Genomic DNA, 16,693 nt, shown 5'->3' with positions numbered 1-16,693 from the left:
GAAATAACAAATGTCAAATTGATGAAGCTCAGCACTTGAAGTGGATTAATATGTAAACTGAAAGTGTCTGACACACAAGTTGAATATTTTTATGTCAAACTGACAAAGCTTGAGGAAATAAAACAATTCAAATTTACAAAACTCACGTTCTCATTTCTGTTTAGTCTATTCTAAATCAGCACTTGACATTCTGTTTTTCATTTCACCACTTGACCATACTATTCCAATGCCTGTCAATCACAGGGCCTGCTTCCCTGAACAACTGTACAGTCTGCTACCCAAGCAATGGATTGAATTGCCTGTCATGTATAAATAATATTGTTTTAGTTTAGCATTTCAACTGGTGGTCTTCTAGGTCATTTTGTTTAAGTTACTGGTGTTATGATTGAGTGTTAAGGTTGTGGATGGCAAATAAACTCACCTTATCGATGGATAACTTTGTATTTTGTTTTCCATCAACTTCGAATGTTTGAGTTTGACATCCAGCAGTAATAGCTCTTTTCAGCAGCAGAGGTATTATATATATCTATAATATATAGATATTATATATAATGTAATCATTATAAGACAGAATGACGATTGTGAGACAAGCAAGTTTTGTCCTTAAAGGAATTACTAAAGAAAAGCTATTTTGTTCACCACAAGTGGGTAATTTGATCATATAATTATTTATTATTGATTTTAATTTAAGCAATTGGAGTTCCCCCTAGTGGTGGGAAATAATAGCATATTAAATAATAGAAAATAACCATAAAATAATGGAAATAATATTGTTATCATATTCAGATTTATGTACAATGCACAGAACCAGTGCAGATGTTATCAAATTAAATGCTGCTTTGTCTCAGGAAACAGGAAATCTGATATGAAATCTAGGTCTTTGAGCCCACACATGTTGTCTATTAATTATGAGTCCACACATTTAACGTGTTATCCATGTGTATTTGCTGTTGTCGTGCACTCTTCCCATTTCAGTGATGGTAATCTGTGTTTTTTGCTCTGTGTGTTTCCCAGGAGAGAAGTATGAGCTCCATGCAGGAACAGAGTCGACACCCAGCGTGGTCGTCCACGTCTGTGACAGCGACAACGAGGAAGAGGAGGAACCCAAAATCTGCCCCAAACCAAAAATCGTCCAGACGAGACGCCCCGATCTCCCTATGACCATGCCTCACTGAATTCCCTGCCAGAAAGAAGGAAACCTGTTCTGCTGTCTCTCTCAAACACACATGTTTCTCTCGGAACGCAGTTGTCTTTCCCTCACAGGAACTTTGATGCTCAGTAACCTTTCGCTGTCCACACAGTCGTGCAGCAAGGGCTAGAAGGGGCTTGTTCTGTGTGTACCTTGCTTGTAACACACAGCCATTAATATATGTTCACATCATATGTTCTGTGGGTACCGCATCATTGCGTTTTCATGATTTGTTTCCTTTCGGTTTTATTGTATTCATTCTTTGTTTGGTAACCGGTGGTCGGCAGTGGAAGTCAGTGATGTTTGAGTAATGCCTCCAATGGAAACAAAGCCTCAACTGAAAAGAAAATGGGAGTTTACTTTTCAAAGGACAATGGTCATGCACTTAACACTACTTACCACTGGCAGCTGTATCACTGAATAGTACATTTTTCTAAGGGCATGCTAGTCATTTAATAAAGTAAAGGTGACTGAAATACAGTGCTGCATGAGTTGACATAACCTGAATACATACAGTCTAGAATACATTTAAAGTCCTCAAACTGTTTTTTGACATAAAAACCAATTAAATGCATGCACTGACCCCTAAATGTTAAACACATTATCTCTGTTACTGTGGGTAACTCTTCATTCTTTATTATTCTTGTGCCTGACAAACGATGAGTACAAGGTGATATTTTTGTATCTGAAAATATTGGAGCCGGTTACATAAATCCAATCAAACTTCATTTTAGTAAAATGCCTGGAGTCTGTAAACGTGTGTTTTGTCATCTAAATAGTTTAGAATGCATCTGTTTTCTAGCAAACTGCATGATCGTCATTTAAAAAATAAGAAGTGTATTGCTAACAATCAGGGGACTACTGTATAATTTTGCCACAATAGTGCCACAATGGTTAAGAGTGTAGTGTTTTTTTTTTTTAAACTTTCATATCTAGACAGCAGGGTAGAGGGTCTTTAAACCTTTTGAGTCAGAAACACTTTGTGGCATTATCTGCTGAAATCGTTCAACGTTTTTGATATATTAAATCGAATAACCAGATTCTGAATTGGTTAGGTGCCTCTAATAAATGCAAGAAAATGCTACTATGACTAGCGCTACAACATTACTTAATTTAGCAGAACATAAGAGCACTTTTAACACTAGGATTACTGTGGAAAAACAATCAGCTCTAGTAAGTAATTAAAAAAAAAAATTGAAGTGTTATTATATTTTGAATAAGATGGAGGATGAAAAGAGGATTTGAGACAGTGATCCATTTTTTTCGATTCAGATTTTCTCCTTAAGATGTCAGTTTATAACTGCATAATATCGCATCTCAGCTTTTCAATAGCCCTTTACTCACACGTACATGTAGGTGCAATATTAGTGAACAAAAAAGCATTTTAGAAAAAAGTTTATATGTGACAATAATGGATAGCCTGCAACTCTGTACTGAAAAAGCGATCCTCTTTATTTCTTCAAATCTGGACAGTAAACACACTGACTCACCATGACTGTGATACACAAGTGATCTTAGAGTGGAAATAGCACTACCCAACTGCTAAGCCTTTACAACACTCTAAAAGATTGTATACGAAATAAAAATGACTTATAACTCTCCAGTAGACGTCAAAGTAGGACTTATTGGAAACCTGTTGATTTCATAGGTGTGCTAGAAGATTCTAGAACAGTCACAAAGGGTAAACTCAAAAATATGTAATATTGCTTTATGGAGAGCATCTTTTTCCCCCATTTCTGCGGTGAAATTCAGTTTAACAGAGGAACAGTACATATATGTTTTAAAATTCAAGAACTGTATTTAATAGCAGCAGAGATTGCAGAGATGACTGTTTGGTATAATTGTTTAATCATACACCTGACTATATGCCTACAAAATCCCTGACTTTGTGCAAGTGTACCTAGAAGAATTGATGCTGTTTTGAAGGCAAAGGGTGGTCACAACAAATATTGATTTGATTTAGATTTTTCTTATGTTCACTCACTTTGCATTTAGTTAATTGATAAATATAATCTATTAACACGTCTATTTTTGAAAGCATTCTTACTTTACAGCATTTTTTCACACCTGCCTAAAACTTTTGCACAGTATTGTATGTAACTTATTACATTGCCACATGTGCAATTACTATGAAAGCCCACTGAAAATAAAGTGTTACAATTACAGTGAAATCCCCTGATGTGGTTATGGTTTTATACAGTACCTTGATTACATTACACAAAGTGGTTGCGTTTGTAAAGGGTAAATAGCAAAGGGAATAGAAATGTTATCAAGCCTGAATTAAATCAGTGTATGGCGGTGCCATAACTATACTTTATCGTGACTATGGCGCTGCCATCATTTTGAATGAACCCAGACCCCAGTAAATGCAATCTCGTGTCCATTAGGAATCCTGTTTTGTTTTTTACTTGCGTTTTTTTCTTTAATGTTCTGAAGCTAATGGTGCCGTTATGAATTCATATATGTTCATTTCAGTTCACACTGATCAGTCTTTGGGAACATTTGCTTTTAGGGGGTGGGTGGAGGTGGAGGGGGTGGGGAGTCATTTGTTATGGCCACCATTTTCAAAAATGCTCTTGCTTGCAAAATAAAAAAAAATGCGTATTACAAATTTTAGTTTTCTCTGGGTTTTATATAATTTTGCACCAAACATTAAGACCCTGCACCTTGTTGTGATGTAACTGTCAACTAAACTTTTTGTGTGATTATCATAATTTTTTGTAATACTAATCCTGCTTTATAGAAGTGTATTTGGATTGGGAAGTAGCACTATTGTTGATAAACTATATGTCTTTTGTGTATTATTGTCATTAATGTATTGTTCGTCTAAGTGTTAGAACTGCCTGCTACACTAATGTGACATATCTGTATATATTAATCAATACTATTTTTACTGCATTTTTGTACAAACATGCATTGTAGGTATGTACTAGTAGTTGAACTGATTCGAATGTAGTATTAAAGAGTTTGGTTTTAACTCAGTTTTGAAAGACATTCATGTATTGTCTTCTGTTGAGTATCTCTGACCCCATGGTATTTATCAATGGTGCACACTGAGCTCTTATAGCAGCTTCTCATAGCAGCCTGAACTACTGTAGCATTAACTAAAGTATAATATAAACCAATGTGAACCAGAAACATACACCGGTACACAAGGGTATTAACTTGGTCTTAAGCACTAACTATAACATTTAGCAGAAGTGGTGGTATTGGGGTTATATTATAAGGAAACGGGGTGTTTACCCTGAAATTGGTTTTCAAAGTAATTAAACTTCAGCTTTTAGATTTCTTAAATATTTATTCTCCCATATAATGAAATGCTTGTACCAACAAGCTGGGATTTTTGTGCTCTTCTTAAATTATGGCTCTTCTCAAAAGAGTTGCATCTAAGGAGTAGCCATACATGTTTTTGCTTTGTTTTTTTCTTCTGAAGATTACAAATTATCAAAGTACATCCTGTCACATGAATACTGGAACATAGACTTTAAACTGTAATATTAGTGAAATCGTTTTAATGGCAGTGAACATGAACTCCTAAGGAATGAAAGGAGGGGAAGACAGGAGTTAGCTTTAAGTGACTTGTTTTTATTGTATCATATTTGTTATAGGGCTGCCCTTTTGTGTAACTTGTGTAGCCATGACATCATGGCACTGCTCTTTTTATCCTACCTGAAATGTTTCGATCAGATAGGATATATAGTGTAGTAAATTGAACCTCAAGGTAAGTATATAAATTTAGACAATATATTAACACCTTGTCAACTAAACCTTTTTATTGCAGCCACAATTTACACAGGTCCTTGTACTACCTGCAGTAGAAGGCTAAACAGCACCAGCACAAAGCACATTGTATGAAATGAGAAAATCAATTTGGAGGATGAATTCTTTGGGTGTTGCCTTTGATACTCTGTTCTGTAACTTTTAACAGAAGCTGCTTGATTGGCTGGGTTAAAAGGAAATCCATGTTTTGTTGTTGTTTCTAAAATCCATCCCTTGTAATTGGAGAGTGCAGTATAGACGCCAGGACTTTTTGCACGTGCGCACTCAAATCCAAAGCTCACGATTCCTACTTGGAAAAATATTTGGCCCCCTTTTTTTCTGCAAACCAATGGTCCGCCACTATCACCCTAAAAAGAATTTAAACATGTTACATAAAATGGTGTAAGGAACAAATACTATGCAATAGATAGCCTTTCTGCCTACCTAACCTGTGATGCAAGTCATAAACAGGATCATAAAAGAATGTAACATTTGATAACCTGTTCGGCTCAAAACTGATGACAAGGGCCACACCTGATGCTGTTGTAGTCTTCAAAATGGACTTGATTATTATTTGTTTTTTTTTTAAGTCCAGGAACTCTGAACCCTGTTCACCCCTTGCTCTCCACTGTGAACAGCTATAGGATGCTCACTTTTAAAAGAGGATTCAAACCAAGTTAGATTATATTGTGAACAGGTTCTAAAAACGGTTATTTTATTAGCATTTCAGCAGTAGTAAGTTAGTGCATGTGTACCTATTCAACACATGGTGTAGCTATCTTTGTTTAGCAACATAGCATAAACCCACCTCCTTCCATAGTGGATCTACAAGGGTAGAAACACAATAAAAATTACCTGGCAAGAATCTCTACCCCCTTTTTCATAGCCTGCACACAGCATGTTTTCGTTGATCATTCTGATCCATTTTTTACATAAGTCCCAGTTAATAATGGGCATTTTCACTTTCTGAAGACGGTCAGGAATGTTTTTGCCGCCTATTGGAAGTAGAAAAAAAGTTTATCACTGGAAACATCTACGTATCATTTTATTTGATCTTATTACTGTATATATTACCAGCATATTAAAACAAACACAATACTATAATAGAAAATAAATAACTCTCCACATAGCACTGTATCTTTATTTGAAGAATGTTCCTCATCAACTTGAACTAGAATTCTTTATCCCACTATCAACCAATCAATCACATTATTTTTATATAGCGCCTTTCACAACAAAGCTATCTCAAAGTGCTTTACAATAAAAAGGTAAAAAGGCTTGTAAAACAATGCCATACAACAAAAGAATAAAAGTAAAATAAAACACTATCTGAGTGTCACAGACCTCTCAAATACCTCCAGATGGCTACCCTAAAGATAAACCCTATTCATCAATGTGTCCTGTCTATACAAAAACATCCTATTTTCTATTAGTGTTACAGTATGCCACTTAATATGAAAAAACTATTTGACATGCCAAATCGCATGTTAGTCTAATTCACATATAAATGATTTTTACTTACTAAAGTCTGTTTTACCCCATCCAGTAACCCAACAATCTTCATAGTTTTCATTGTTAAAATTATCTTCCAGAGGGATGCATATGGGCATTGCCCTGTCTCTTAGTACAATGGGTGGGTCAACCTTCAGTAAAGCAATGTCATTATCTTGACTTTTATCATTATATTGTTCATGTCTAAAGGCTTCTGCTGAATGTCTGGTTCCACCACCCTTCCAGTTGTTAGTACCAACTCTCAAGACAACGTTTTTACTAAGAAAAAACAGAGGGAAAATGTACAATATGACCGCCCTAGCAAAACTGGAATGCAAATACCCATGAAAATAAACAGTGTGAAAAATGTTACAGTAGTTTTATTTCAACACATATATTTTGGATTGCACATACTGTAAATCCTCAATTAAGCCGTCACTAATTGGACTGAACATGTATGGCTGCTAAATACAGGTAGGAACTTTATAAGGTTCTTCAGCCATTTACTTATATTGAAAAACGCAATCTGGGCTTTATTAGTTGATAAGAACAGGAGCAGATTATAGTTAGGAGTAAAAACCTTTACATTAATCTGATCTATAGTCCTGCACTGCTGTAAAGACTTTGAGCACTTCAAGCTACAGTACCTATTTAGAGTGTATGTAGTTTGTGTTTGATTTGTATAGTGTTTGACCTTTAAAATGTGTCTCAGAGTAATAACTATAAATACATAAACTTAATAAATATGACTTCTACTGGCTGTACTATCTAAAAGCATTGGGCTGTTAAAAAAAAGAGACCTTATAAAAGCTTACCATAGTAAATATGACCATCTTTATACTATATAAAATATGTACATTTACTATGCATAATCTCAATATTTTAAATGTTTTGTTTTTATTCAGGTGATTTATTCAAAGAGTACATAACTCAAAACCAACTATAGTCAACACACAGATTAAATGATTTGATTTCTAAGATCACGATACTTACTGTTGTGGAAAACAATGGGCAGCAGATATAAGCCATATGGGACTAAGAATCGATGCACCGCAAAAGTGTGAACCCATGATGAGGCTCACTTGCCATGGGAACTCCCCAGGTTCAGCGTCCATACCGCCAACTATGCGGGAATGTACTGGATGAGAGCCGTTATAAAGTGGTCTAACTCCACACGCTACAAAAAACACAGAACAGGTTAACTGGGTAACAAGTATGTCAGTAGCATACAACCCCCCTCCCCCACCCCTCCTCCACAGCACTTGCTGAAGAAGTGCCCCACCACAGGCCATTTGGAAGCATGGAGGGTTCACTTAACCATATCATATCCCACTGTCTCTATGTACTATTACTGCATGGGTGGCTTGGTTATGAGTCAAATGTGTTTTACGTTTCCATGAACATGAAAAGGGCCCAGTTCCCTGGTCATTTAGGAAAAGGAAATGTTATTAAATAGAAATAACTTACCTGTGTGACTGTGCTGGATCAACAAGGACAATATTAATAGTTTAAAAACTGGAATCATTTTCTTCAGCGCCCTGAACATAAATGATAAAAACTGTCTGAGTGACTTTACAGCTTTGAAACTTACCGCAAACACCAGCAGCGTTTACATTATGACATCACATCGTCACCTGCATACCAGGACTAGGCTGCAGCCAGTAGCCATACCGCTAGTTACTGTCCAAACAAATCTCTCCAGCAGACTAAAGCACATCAGTAGGTGTCCATTGCCATCTCCCTAAGCTCACTTACAAGGGTCTTGCTTTATACTTTACTAAAATACATGTTGTAAGAAAACAATGTTATTCTAGTTTAGTAGTTTGGTTTATCTTTCCCTTTCTGTTCTGTTTCCTACAATAACTGAACTACGGGGTTTCTACCACACAAAGATTTTTTTTAACAGTTTTTTTTACCCTGAGCTGGGGATGGAATAGAGTGGAGAATGTTGTGACAAGACTTATGTCACAACATTTGAACTGCGTGGGTACAGTAATATCAAACAGTGATGTCACTGCAAGATGTTGCTATGGGTGGAAAGAAATGACATCACAATACGCAGTGACATCATGGTTATTGCATAAAGAATATAATAATAATGAATATCCACATAATGAATATCCACATTTGTACAAAACATGTATGTCAATACATATAATATAAACAGAAGATATACAATGATTTGTGGGTATGATCACTTCAGCATTTTCAGCAGTTGTTTATTCCAAATAGCACTCATTTTATCATAAAGGGGGATGCTAAGGTGATCCAGTGGACACAGGGTTCTGATTGCAGACCTAATGAAGGCTAAGCAACACAATGCAATGCTCTGAACAGTTGTTGTATCTTATCTTGCCTTGCCTACGATAGTGTCTGGTTTGGGGGATAATATGTAGTTCTATTTCTATAGCCTTGATGTACTCTAGTAGTTAGGGCCTGGGTTGTAGCTGTTGCCTGTGAAATAAATCTTTCAAGAGACACATGCTGCAGTTTGTATGAATTCCACAAGATGGCAGCATCTACAAATTAATCCTGACAGTAATCTAAACCTTAACGAAACATTCCACAGGTACAAAAGATAATCATACGTGGTATCTGCAAACAAAGGGCCCGGTTACAAAAAGCATCAGCTGTATGATGATGTTTGATCTGCAAGTGCCAATCCCACAGTGTGAAACTGCCAACACTCTCCTGTGGTATTGTTGGTGGCACCCTGTGTTGTTCTTAGCTGTACCACAGCAATACTGTCACCTGTAGTGGGCAGCAGAACAGCCCAAAAGACAGAGGGTTTCTATTTTAATGATCTAAAGGAGGTGTTAAGATTAACAACGTTTATAACACATAGGAATACAGTGTCCATACTGCCAGCCAATGAAACCTGGCCAGGCAAGCAAGAAATTTGAATTTGAATTGGATTTGTTTATCAGAGGAAAATGAGAGTGTTTTAATTATAAAACTTAAGTGCTACTAGATTAAATGTTAAGCCCTAATGCATGAGAAAAATAAAATAAATGCTTTGATTAATTAAATCTAGCCTAGTTTTAAAAATAATTCCTAATGAGTGCATTAAAGAAAAGTCCATTTAAGTCCATTTAAAAGCCTTGTTTAATATTGTAACTTTAACACATTCCAGTACAAGACACACAACACAATATTAATGGGTATTGTTTTATTTGAAATGAATAATACTATAATTACAAAAGAAGAAGCAGACGTTAATCTAGCAATATTTTAGAGCTTTGTAGTACTTAATGACATTGAAGGTTTCTATGGGGGCAAAAGTTTCTTAACAAGATTTTAAAAATAATAATAATAAGGTAACACTTCACATTAGGTGTCTCTAACTATATGCTAACTGCATTTCAGGAGCACAGTAATTGTACATATTGTTGTGTAGTTACAAAGCAACAACATGCTTAATATACCTATGTAACCACACTGGGGTTACATTAATATTCAAATAAAACGTATTTTTTACTGCCGTGCAGTACCAGCACCTCATCTTTTTGATCGGGTTGAAATATATCTGTACAAGTCCAGCAACATTCTAAGCAAAGAGGTTCATAAGCCCTACAGTATGTTTTGTTAAGTACTTTTGTTTTGGTACAGTAGCCTACTGCCACCTAGTACTAAAACTAGTCAGTCAATTGCAACTGACAGACATAGCATTGCTTCAGGTAAGGGCTTGATGAAGTCATGTCAGGTTTGAGGTTCCATATGAGCATCTCTGGAATGCATATTTAATTGGTGAATTCCATTGTAATTACCAAGTAGTAAATAAGTAATTATTTAAAATGAAGCGTTACCCAAGTGTTCAGAAATGTGGCTGCTATCTGTCTTTTTTTCTGAGTAACTTTAATTTTATTGGAATGACTCACTGGTGTCTGAAAGTTATCGGGTGAATAAAAACCTGATGCTCATCTTTACCATCATCATGAGCAAGGCTGCTGATCTGTGTGGTTCAAGAAGGAGGAACGACTTACATACATCCTGGTTTGTGGACACCTGTCTTTAGATGAACACCACTCACACTTTGTGGAATTAAAATAGTACTATATGCTGTCATGAATATAAAATAATGGAGATTATTAAGTCTGTGTAAACACTATCGCTTGATATAAAAAACATTCAAATACAGATTTGTTTTCACCTGTAAATGCAGTGTTATTTAGATCCATGGATCCTAAATTAGCGTCCATTCAGCTGTGCCTCTAACACCTCAATGTAGTTTTCCTATAACTATTGCGTGCAGTTCAGCTTGTATGCTTTTTGTTGCATGTGAAACCAGTAAATGTGAAATTGTCTTTACTGGCACTATGATGCCAACTCCCAATCCTGGAAGCCAGATTTCCCCGTGGAGGCAGATTTATACTGACTGCATCAACTGCAGAGAGTACAAGAGCTACCTGGTCAGACAGGAGGAAGGGCCAGCTGAAGGGATTAATGCTGCCAGCAGGTTTGTTTTCAGCCTGGCTGCTCTCTGAACTCTAGCCAGGAATTATGACCAGTTTCAGTAAAATGTTTCCAAAAAGCAGAACAAAACTGGGAATCTCGTGATGAAAGTTTGATCATCTCCAGTTTATTTATTTATTTTTTAACTTTTTGTGATACAAACTGCAGGTAAGACTGGCCATTGTAAACACTGATCCCCCTTCCCAGTCTTGCATTACTGTCACTGTGTGCAGAGTTGTCACAGTAAAGATATGTATTTTTTGGATTGTTTTGTAGAACAAAGTACAGTACTACTTTAAATTATTTCAGCAATCAGATGTTCATTCCTTGTTTTATGATTCACCCTTAAAGATAAGAACATTGGACCAGAGTACTGGTCTTAAAAATGTTAGGAAGGTCACTAAGTAACTATAAAGTTGTTGGGGGCTAATACTATAAAAAAATCCTAAACATTTAAAAGTACAGTTTTTAAATATCCCACAACAGTCATGCAGGTCACAGCTGCTTCAGAATTGTAACCTGTTCCATTTGCAATATTTTTTTTGTGAAAGATTTAACAGCTCTAACGTATGCCTAAGGTGTTTGTTACTTTTTTTTGTAACATTAATTAACAGTTTGGTTTTGCTATATCACAAGCTCAACACATCAGACTCATCGCAAAAGTTGTAGTGAATAGTGTTGCATTTAATTTGAGTACCAATTTGAGTAACATTTTTTAATATTTCTTTTGTTTTAGAGAAAGCCACTATTAAAAGTTTTGTTTATTGTTATTATTGTGACAGTGTATACAGTGGCACCAAGAAAGTATATTATAGTCCATTAGGTAATCTGCTTTTGAGGGAAACGCATAGAGCAGTGACAGCAATAATGACATTATTAACTTAATTTCTGTAGCACTTTAGTGATCTTACTAATGTAATCCAGCCCATCTGCATTTAGTTTTACACTTAACTCAAATTCAATAGTGGTTACTAGTGGTGTGCTAGTATAAGTACTTGTAATTGCCTTTACGAAGTACCTATCAGCAGGTATTAAATAAATCCATTCATTAATGTGTTCATTTCTAAACAAGAAAAGCTGTCCTTCCCTCACCTTTACAATTAGAACATAAGAAGGACATAAGAAAGTTTACAAACGAGAGGAGGCCATTCAGCCCATCTTGCTCATTTGGTTAGTAGCTTATTGATCCCAGAATCTCATCAAGCAGCTTCTTGAAGGATCCCAGGGTGTCAGCTTCAACAATATTACTGGGGAGTTGGTTCCAGACCCTCACAATTCTCTGTGTAAAAAAGTGCCTCCTATTTTCTGTTCTGAATGCCCCTTTATCTAATCTCCATTTGAGTACCAATCAATGGCAATTAACTTCCGCATTCAGTTTGCAGCTGTACTAAGGCTTTAAACTAACGATATGTTTGTTTTCTTGTTTTGAAATCAACATATTAATGAATTAATTTATTAATTCATTAATAACTAACCATTTCTAAGGCTTTTGTGATAACAATTAATGGTATTAATAATTGACAACAACAACAACAACAAAAATAAAAATAAAAAATAATTATAATTTACATTCATAACAATAGGATTCCAATGCTGTTCTGTCTGGTTAAAATTAAGTCGACCCGGTTTGACCTGCTGCTCTTGCGTCTTCCTCACAGTGAGGACAGGCTGCTATTTGGAAGCCTGATGGGGTAGGACACCCCCGTGCCACTGAGCCCACAGCAGCCACTTGGGTTCTTGCTCAGATACTCAGATTGTACTCCTGGGCTTCTCGGATTTCTGTGCTGATTTCACCATGTTCGTTCTCAGTCAGCGCCTGCATCCAAACAGAAACACAATGCTAACAAGCTAACCGCTGGTACTAATTTGGTAACACTCTTTAGTATGACCAGTAAATATGTTTAGTAGTTATTTAAAATACGTCACTTGCACAATATATATATATATATATATATATATATATATATATATATATATATATATATATATATATATATATATATATTATACAACTAGTTTTAAAACGGGATACGACTGTATCATTTAAGAAAAGGACTTGTAACCAGGAGGTCCCCAGTTCAAATCCCAGCTCACTCACTGACTCACTGTGTGACCTTGAGCAAGTCACTTAACCTCCTTGTGCTCTGTCTTTGGGTGAGATGCTGTTGTAAGTGATTCTGCAGCTGATGCATAGTTCACACACCCTAGTCTCTGTAAGTCGCCTTGGATAAAGGTGCCTGCTAAATAAACACATAATAATAATAATAATAATAATAATAATAATAATAATAATAATAATAATAATAATAATAATAATAATAATATCAAGGCTGATTTCATGAGAATGAACAAGGTTGTTACTTGTTTCTATACTGTCAAATAAAATGTCTGCCGGTTAGAACCACCTCACAACACGCATAATGTACACCAACCATTCTAGAAATGTCATGGTAACTGCTGTCCTCCAAACTGCTGCCAATTACGAGCCCCAGTTACTGTAAACTATAAACGTTGACTTTAAAAAAAAGAAAAAAAGAAAAGTCTGTATCTTAAAACTGTAGCCTGTGTGTGCCTGGAGATGTGTGAAAAGAAAGCCTGTTCTGTGAAGAAACCTGCCAGCTACCTCGTTGCACTGGCCATCTGCTGTGAAGTAAGCAAGCACCTGTCAGAAGCATCTGCTGGAGACAAAGCTAGACAGCAGTAAATCAGTTTTACCCTGAAGGCCAAACTCTTTTAAAAGGCACACAACCCTGTTTGTATTACTTTTAGAATTCCTTAGCTTAAACAGGGGAAGTAGATATAGGGTTTGTATGAGGGGGGGCACACACATGGCAGCCATAGGTGACATGATAAAGCAGACCACCCAAGTGACCCGCATTTCGCATGTCAGCCCTGTAAGTTGACCTTAAAACCCACAGACTCTCGACGGTCATTGTACAACCCGCAAAAAAAAAAAAAAAAAGTTTATGTAAGATCACTGTGAGGGTGATGTAAAAAATGGAGGTTTGTCATTATCAACATATGGCTTCTTAATTCAAGTTGCAAATTATATCATTTAAAATTAACCAATTTTGCTGTTTTCTTTTTCTTTTATTGATTCGAAATGTCATAAAAATAATTCAGGTCAGATTAATCATTGTCCAAAATGTTCTCGGTACTAACGGATATATAATATATTGAAAATCATAAAAATGAATAGGCAGTTCCAGGTGCTGGGTTGTCTTCACAATCTCTGGCTTTTGGAAATTTTAGAATGGACCGCAGTCCACAGTTGAGCATTCAAAAAAAATGTATTGGCATTTTGGAAAGTCGTTATATAGTAACTTTTTTTTTTTTTGCATAGACAAGGACTGAAGACTGTTTTTCATTTTTTTATTAATTTCATTTTTGGTGCTTATTTTTCAGTTTTATGTAAATGAGCTGTTTTTTTATTTTTTCAGGGCTTTCGCTTTTGATATACTGCATGAAATCATTGTTTATCGGTTACTTTCCAAAATGCTTGGGTGTTTTTTTCTGTCAAAATATGTATAGTAACTCAACAGTACTTGCACACTTCTTTTGTACCTTCTTTGCTGTCTTCCACAATGAAATCCTTATGGTCACAGGCATATTCTTCTGGGGGTTTTGTGTAGGCATTATCCTGCGAACAAGCCTCCATTCTTAATTGTAATCTCGTTTTAAATCTTGCTTTAATAGACATGTAGAAATGTGCTGCCACTCAGTAGTTGGGATGGGTTTAAAGTAGTCAGAATGAATCAACAGCTATGTTTCCATCAAACTTTTTTTTGCACTAAAATTGTGATATGGAAATATGGAAAAAAAAAGGAAACTGTGATGGAAACAAATGATATTTGGTTAATTCATGCGAGCGAACAAAAACAAAATACATTCAATAGGGGTGGATAAAAATCCTGTACGACAACTGTTGTGCACAAATGCAATACTTTCTAAACAAATTTTATGAGCTAGCGCATACTTTTTTCAGTCATATGGTGGTATTTATGTGCTCAACAGATGTATACAAAAATATATATATCAAGAATTACAGTACAATTAAGAGCAAATACAAAACACAGTACGATTTGATATCGGGGCAGTTCAAGAGCAGATAACAGTATTGATAGTTACATCAGGGTTAGATACGAGTGCAAGTGAAATACAAAATACTACAGATTGGGTTAAGTGCAGGATTAAATACAGTAAAATAGTGAGCAGATAAGTGCAAGTTAAAGTGCATTAAAAGGCAGAGTGCTATATAGTCCAGAATGGAAGAGTTGAGTTCTACAGGTGTTGTCCGAAGAGGTGAGTCTTGATGAGGCGCTGGAAGGTGGTCAGGGACTGGGCAGTCCTGACATCCGTAGGAAGGTTGTTCCAACACTGCAGGGCTAGGGTGAAGAAGGAGCGGGCTCTGCAGGCAGGGGAGCAGAGAGGAGGTACAGCCAGTCTTCTAGTGCAGGTGGAGGTCAGGTGGAGGTGAGGGAGAGATGAAGGTCTGGAGGTAGCTGGGTGCAGTCTGGTCAAGGCATTGGTAGGCGAATACAAGAGTCTTGAACTGGATGCGAGCGGTGATCGGGAGCCAGTGGAGTGACCTCCCGATCGTGTCTCCCGATAGAGTGGCCAGCATGGACCCGGAGTCCAAGCACACTCCAAGAGAAGAGGCTGTCTGGGAAGGTGTGAGCTGGTTCTTCACATGACTCACCGTAAGGCCCAACCATTGAAGGTGGCTGGTGACAAGTTCCGTGTGGGCCTCTGCCTGTGCTGGAGACTTGGCACAAATTAGGCAGTCGTCCAGATAGTTGAGTACGTTGATGGCTTTGAGTCTCAATGGGGATAAAATTGCTTCCATGCAATTCGTGAAGGCATGTGGAACTGGGAGAGGCCAAATGGCAAGACACAAAAGGCGAACCGCAGATACTTCCTGTGCACTGGTTTTATGTGGATGTGGAAATAGGTGTCTTTGAAAATAAATAGTCACTTAGCCGTTGCATTGTCAACATCTTGAACTGCCTTTGGCTCAGATACAGGTTGTCCTGTCTGAGGTCGAGTATCGGTCTGAGGCCACCATCCTGCTTTGGCACTAGGAAGTACCTGGAGTAGAACCCTTCCTCCAATAGCCCATTTTTGCAGCAGAGCTGTAACCTCCTGAGACGCCACAGCGGCGTCTTGTGGGTCTGTGACTGATGTTGTAGTCATGCCCCGAATGGGAGGGGAACCATGCTTGAATTGTAATGAATAGCCGGTCTGAACTGTAGTAAGCACCCAGATGTCTGTGGTGCACTGATGCCAATAGTTCAGATGGCTCCCTGAGAAGGGGCCCTGGGCCTGTGGCAGCAAACTCTTAGGGCTGCTGTTTCACCTGTGGTGTACCCTGCACCTACTGTCTTTGTGCAGGGCGGCGGACGCTATTATGGCTTCAAACATCGGCTCTGGCAGCAGACGCAGCCGACTGTGCCGGTATTTGGGGCTGCTGGGCCCTAGGGTACCAGTTTGCTGCTGGTTTACATGCTGGAGATGGTCACTGGGAAAGCAGGCGAACCAGCTCCTTAGTGGATTCCCGTGCGTGGTGAAAGCGATGCAGCATCTCGTCCACCGCAGGATCAAACATATGCCCTGGAGTGACCAGGGTGCCCAACAGCGGTGGTTTGTCCCCGTCAGGCACCAGTGCCTGGAAAAGTCAAGGCTACCTGCGGCGGTTACCAGTGCAGCCAGGTTTCTGCCTACAGCCTGTCCATTGAGTTTGGACACACGGGGCAGGTTTTTGTTCACCAGGCGCAGCTCATCCGCAGCTAATATGAAAATCAG

The 16,693-nt window shown here is 37.4% G+C and overlaps 2 protein-coding genes across 3 annotated transcripts in view; one reads left to right on the top strand and one right to left on the bottom strand.

Annotated features, from left to right (window-relative positions):
• Positions 1-4,183, top strand: part of LOC117410436 (calcipressin-2-like) — a 72,422-nt gene extending 68,239 nt beyond the window's left edge. For both annotated transcript variants that reach the window (XM_034016982.3, XM_034016983.3), the window contains one exon: positions 1,015-4,183. In XM_034016982.3, coding sequence (XP_033872873.1) covers positions 1,015-1,175 — 161 coding nt within the window. In that variant the 3' untranslated portion in view covers positions 1,176-4,183. The remainder of the gene's footprint in view (positions 1-1,014) is intronic.
• Positions 4,184-4,805: 622 nt separating this feature from the next.
• On the bottom strand, positions 4,806-9,014 carry LOC117410516 (serine protease 55-like). Its single transcript, XM_034017117.3, has 5 exons — positions 7,907-9,014; positions 7,433-7,616; positions 6,471-6,718; positions 5,804-5,943; positions 4,806-5,316 (listed from the first exon to the last, which is right to left on the bottom strand). The coding sequence occupies exons 1-5, from the start codon at positions 7,983-7,985 to the stop codon at positions 4,978-4,980; spliced, it is 990 nt and encodes a 329-aa protein (XP_033873008.3). The 5' UTR covers positions 7,986-9,014; the 3' UTR covers positions 4,806-4,977.
• Positions 9,015-16,693: the final 7,679 nt, after the last annotated feature.

The sequence above is a fragment of the Acipenser ruthenus genome, chromosome 6, assembly GCF_902713425.1.
Source record: "Acipenser ruthenus chromosome 6, fAciRut3.2 maternal haplotype, whole genome shotgun sequence".
NCBI lineage: Eukaryota > Metazoa > Chordata > Actinopteri > Acipenseriformes > Acipenseridae > Acipenser > Acipenser ruthenus.
The sequence above is the reverse complement of the archived record's forward strand: the minus strand, read 5'-3'. Positions and strand labels throughout refer to the sequence as shown.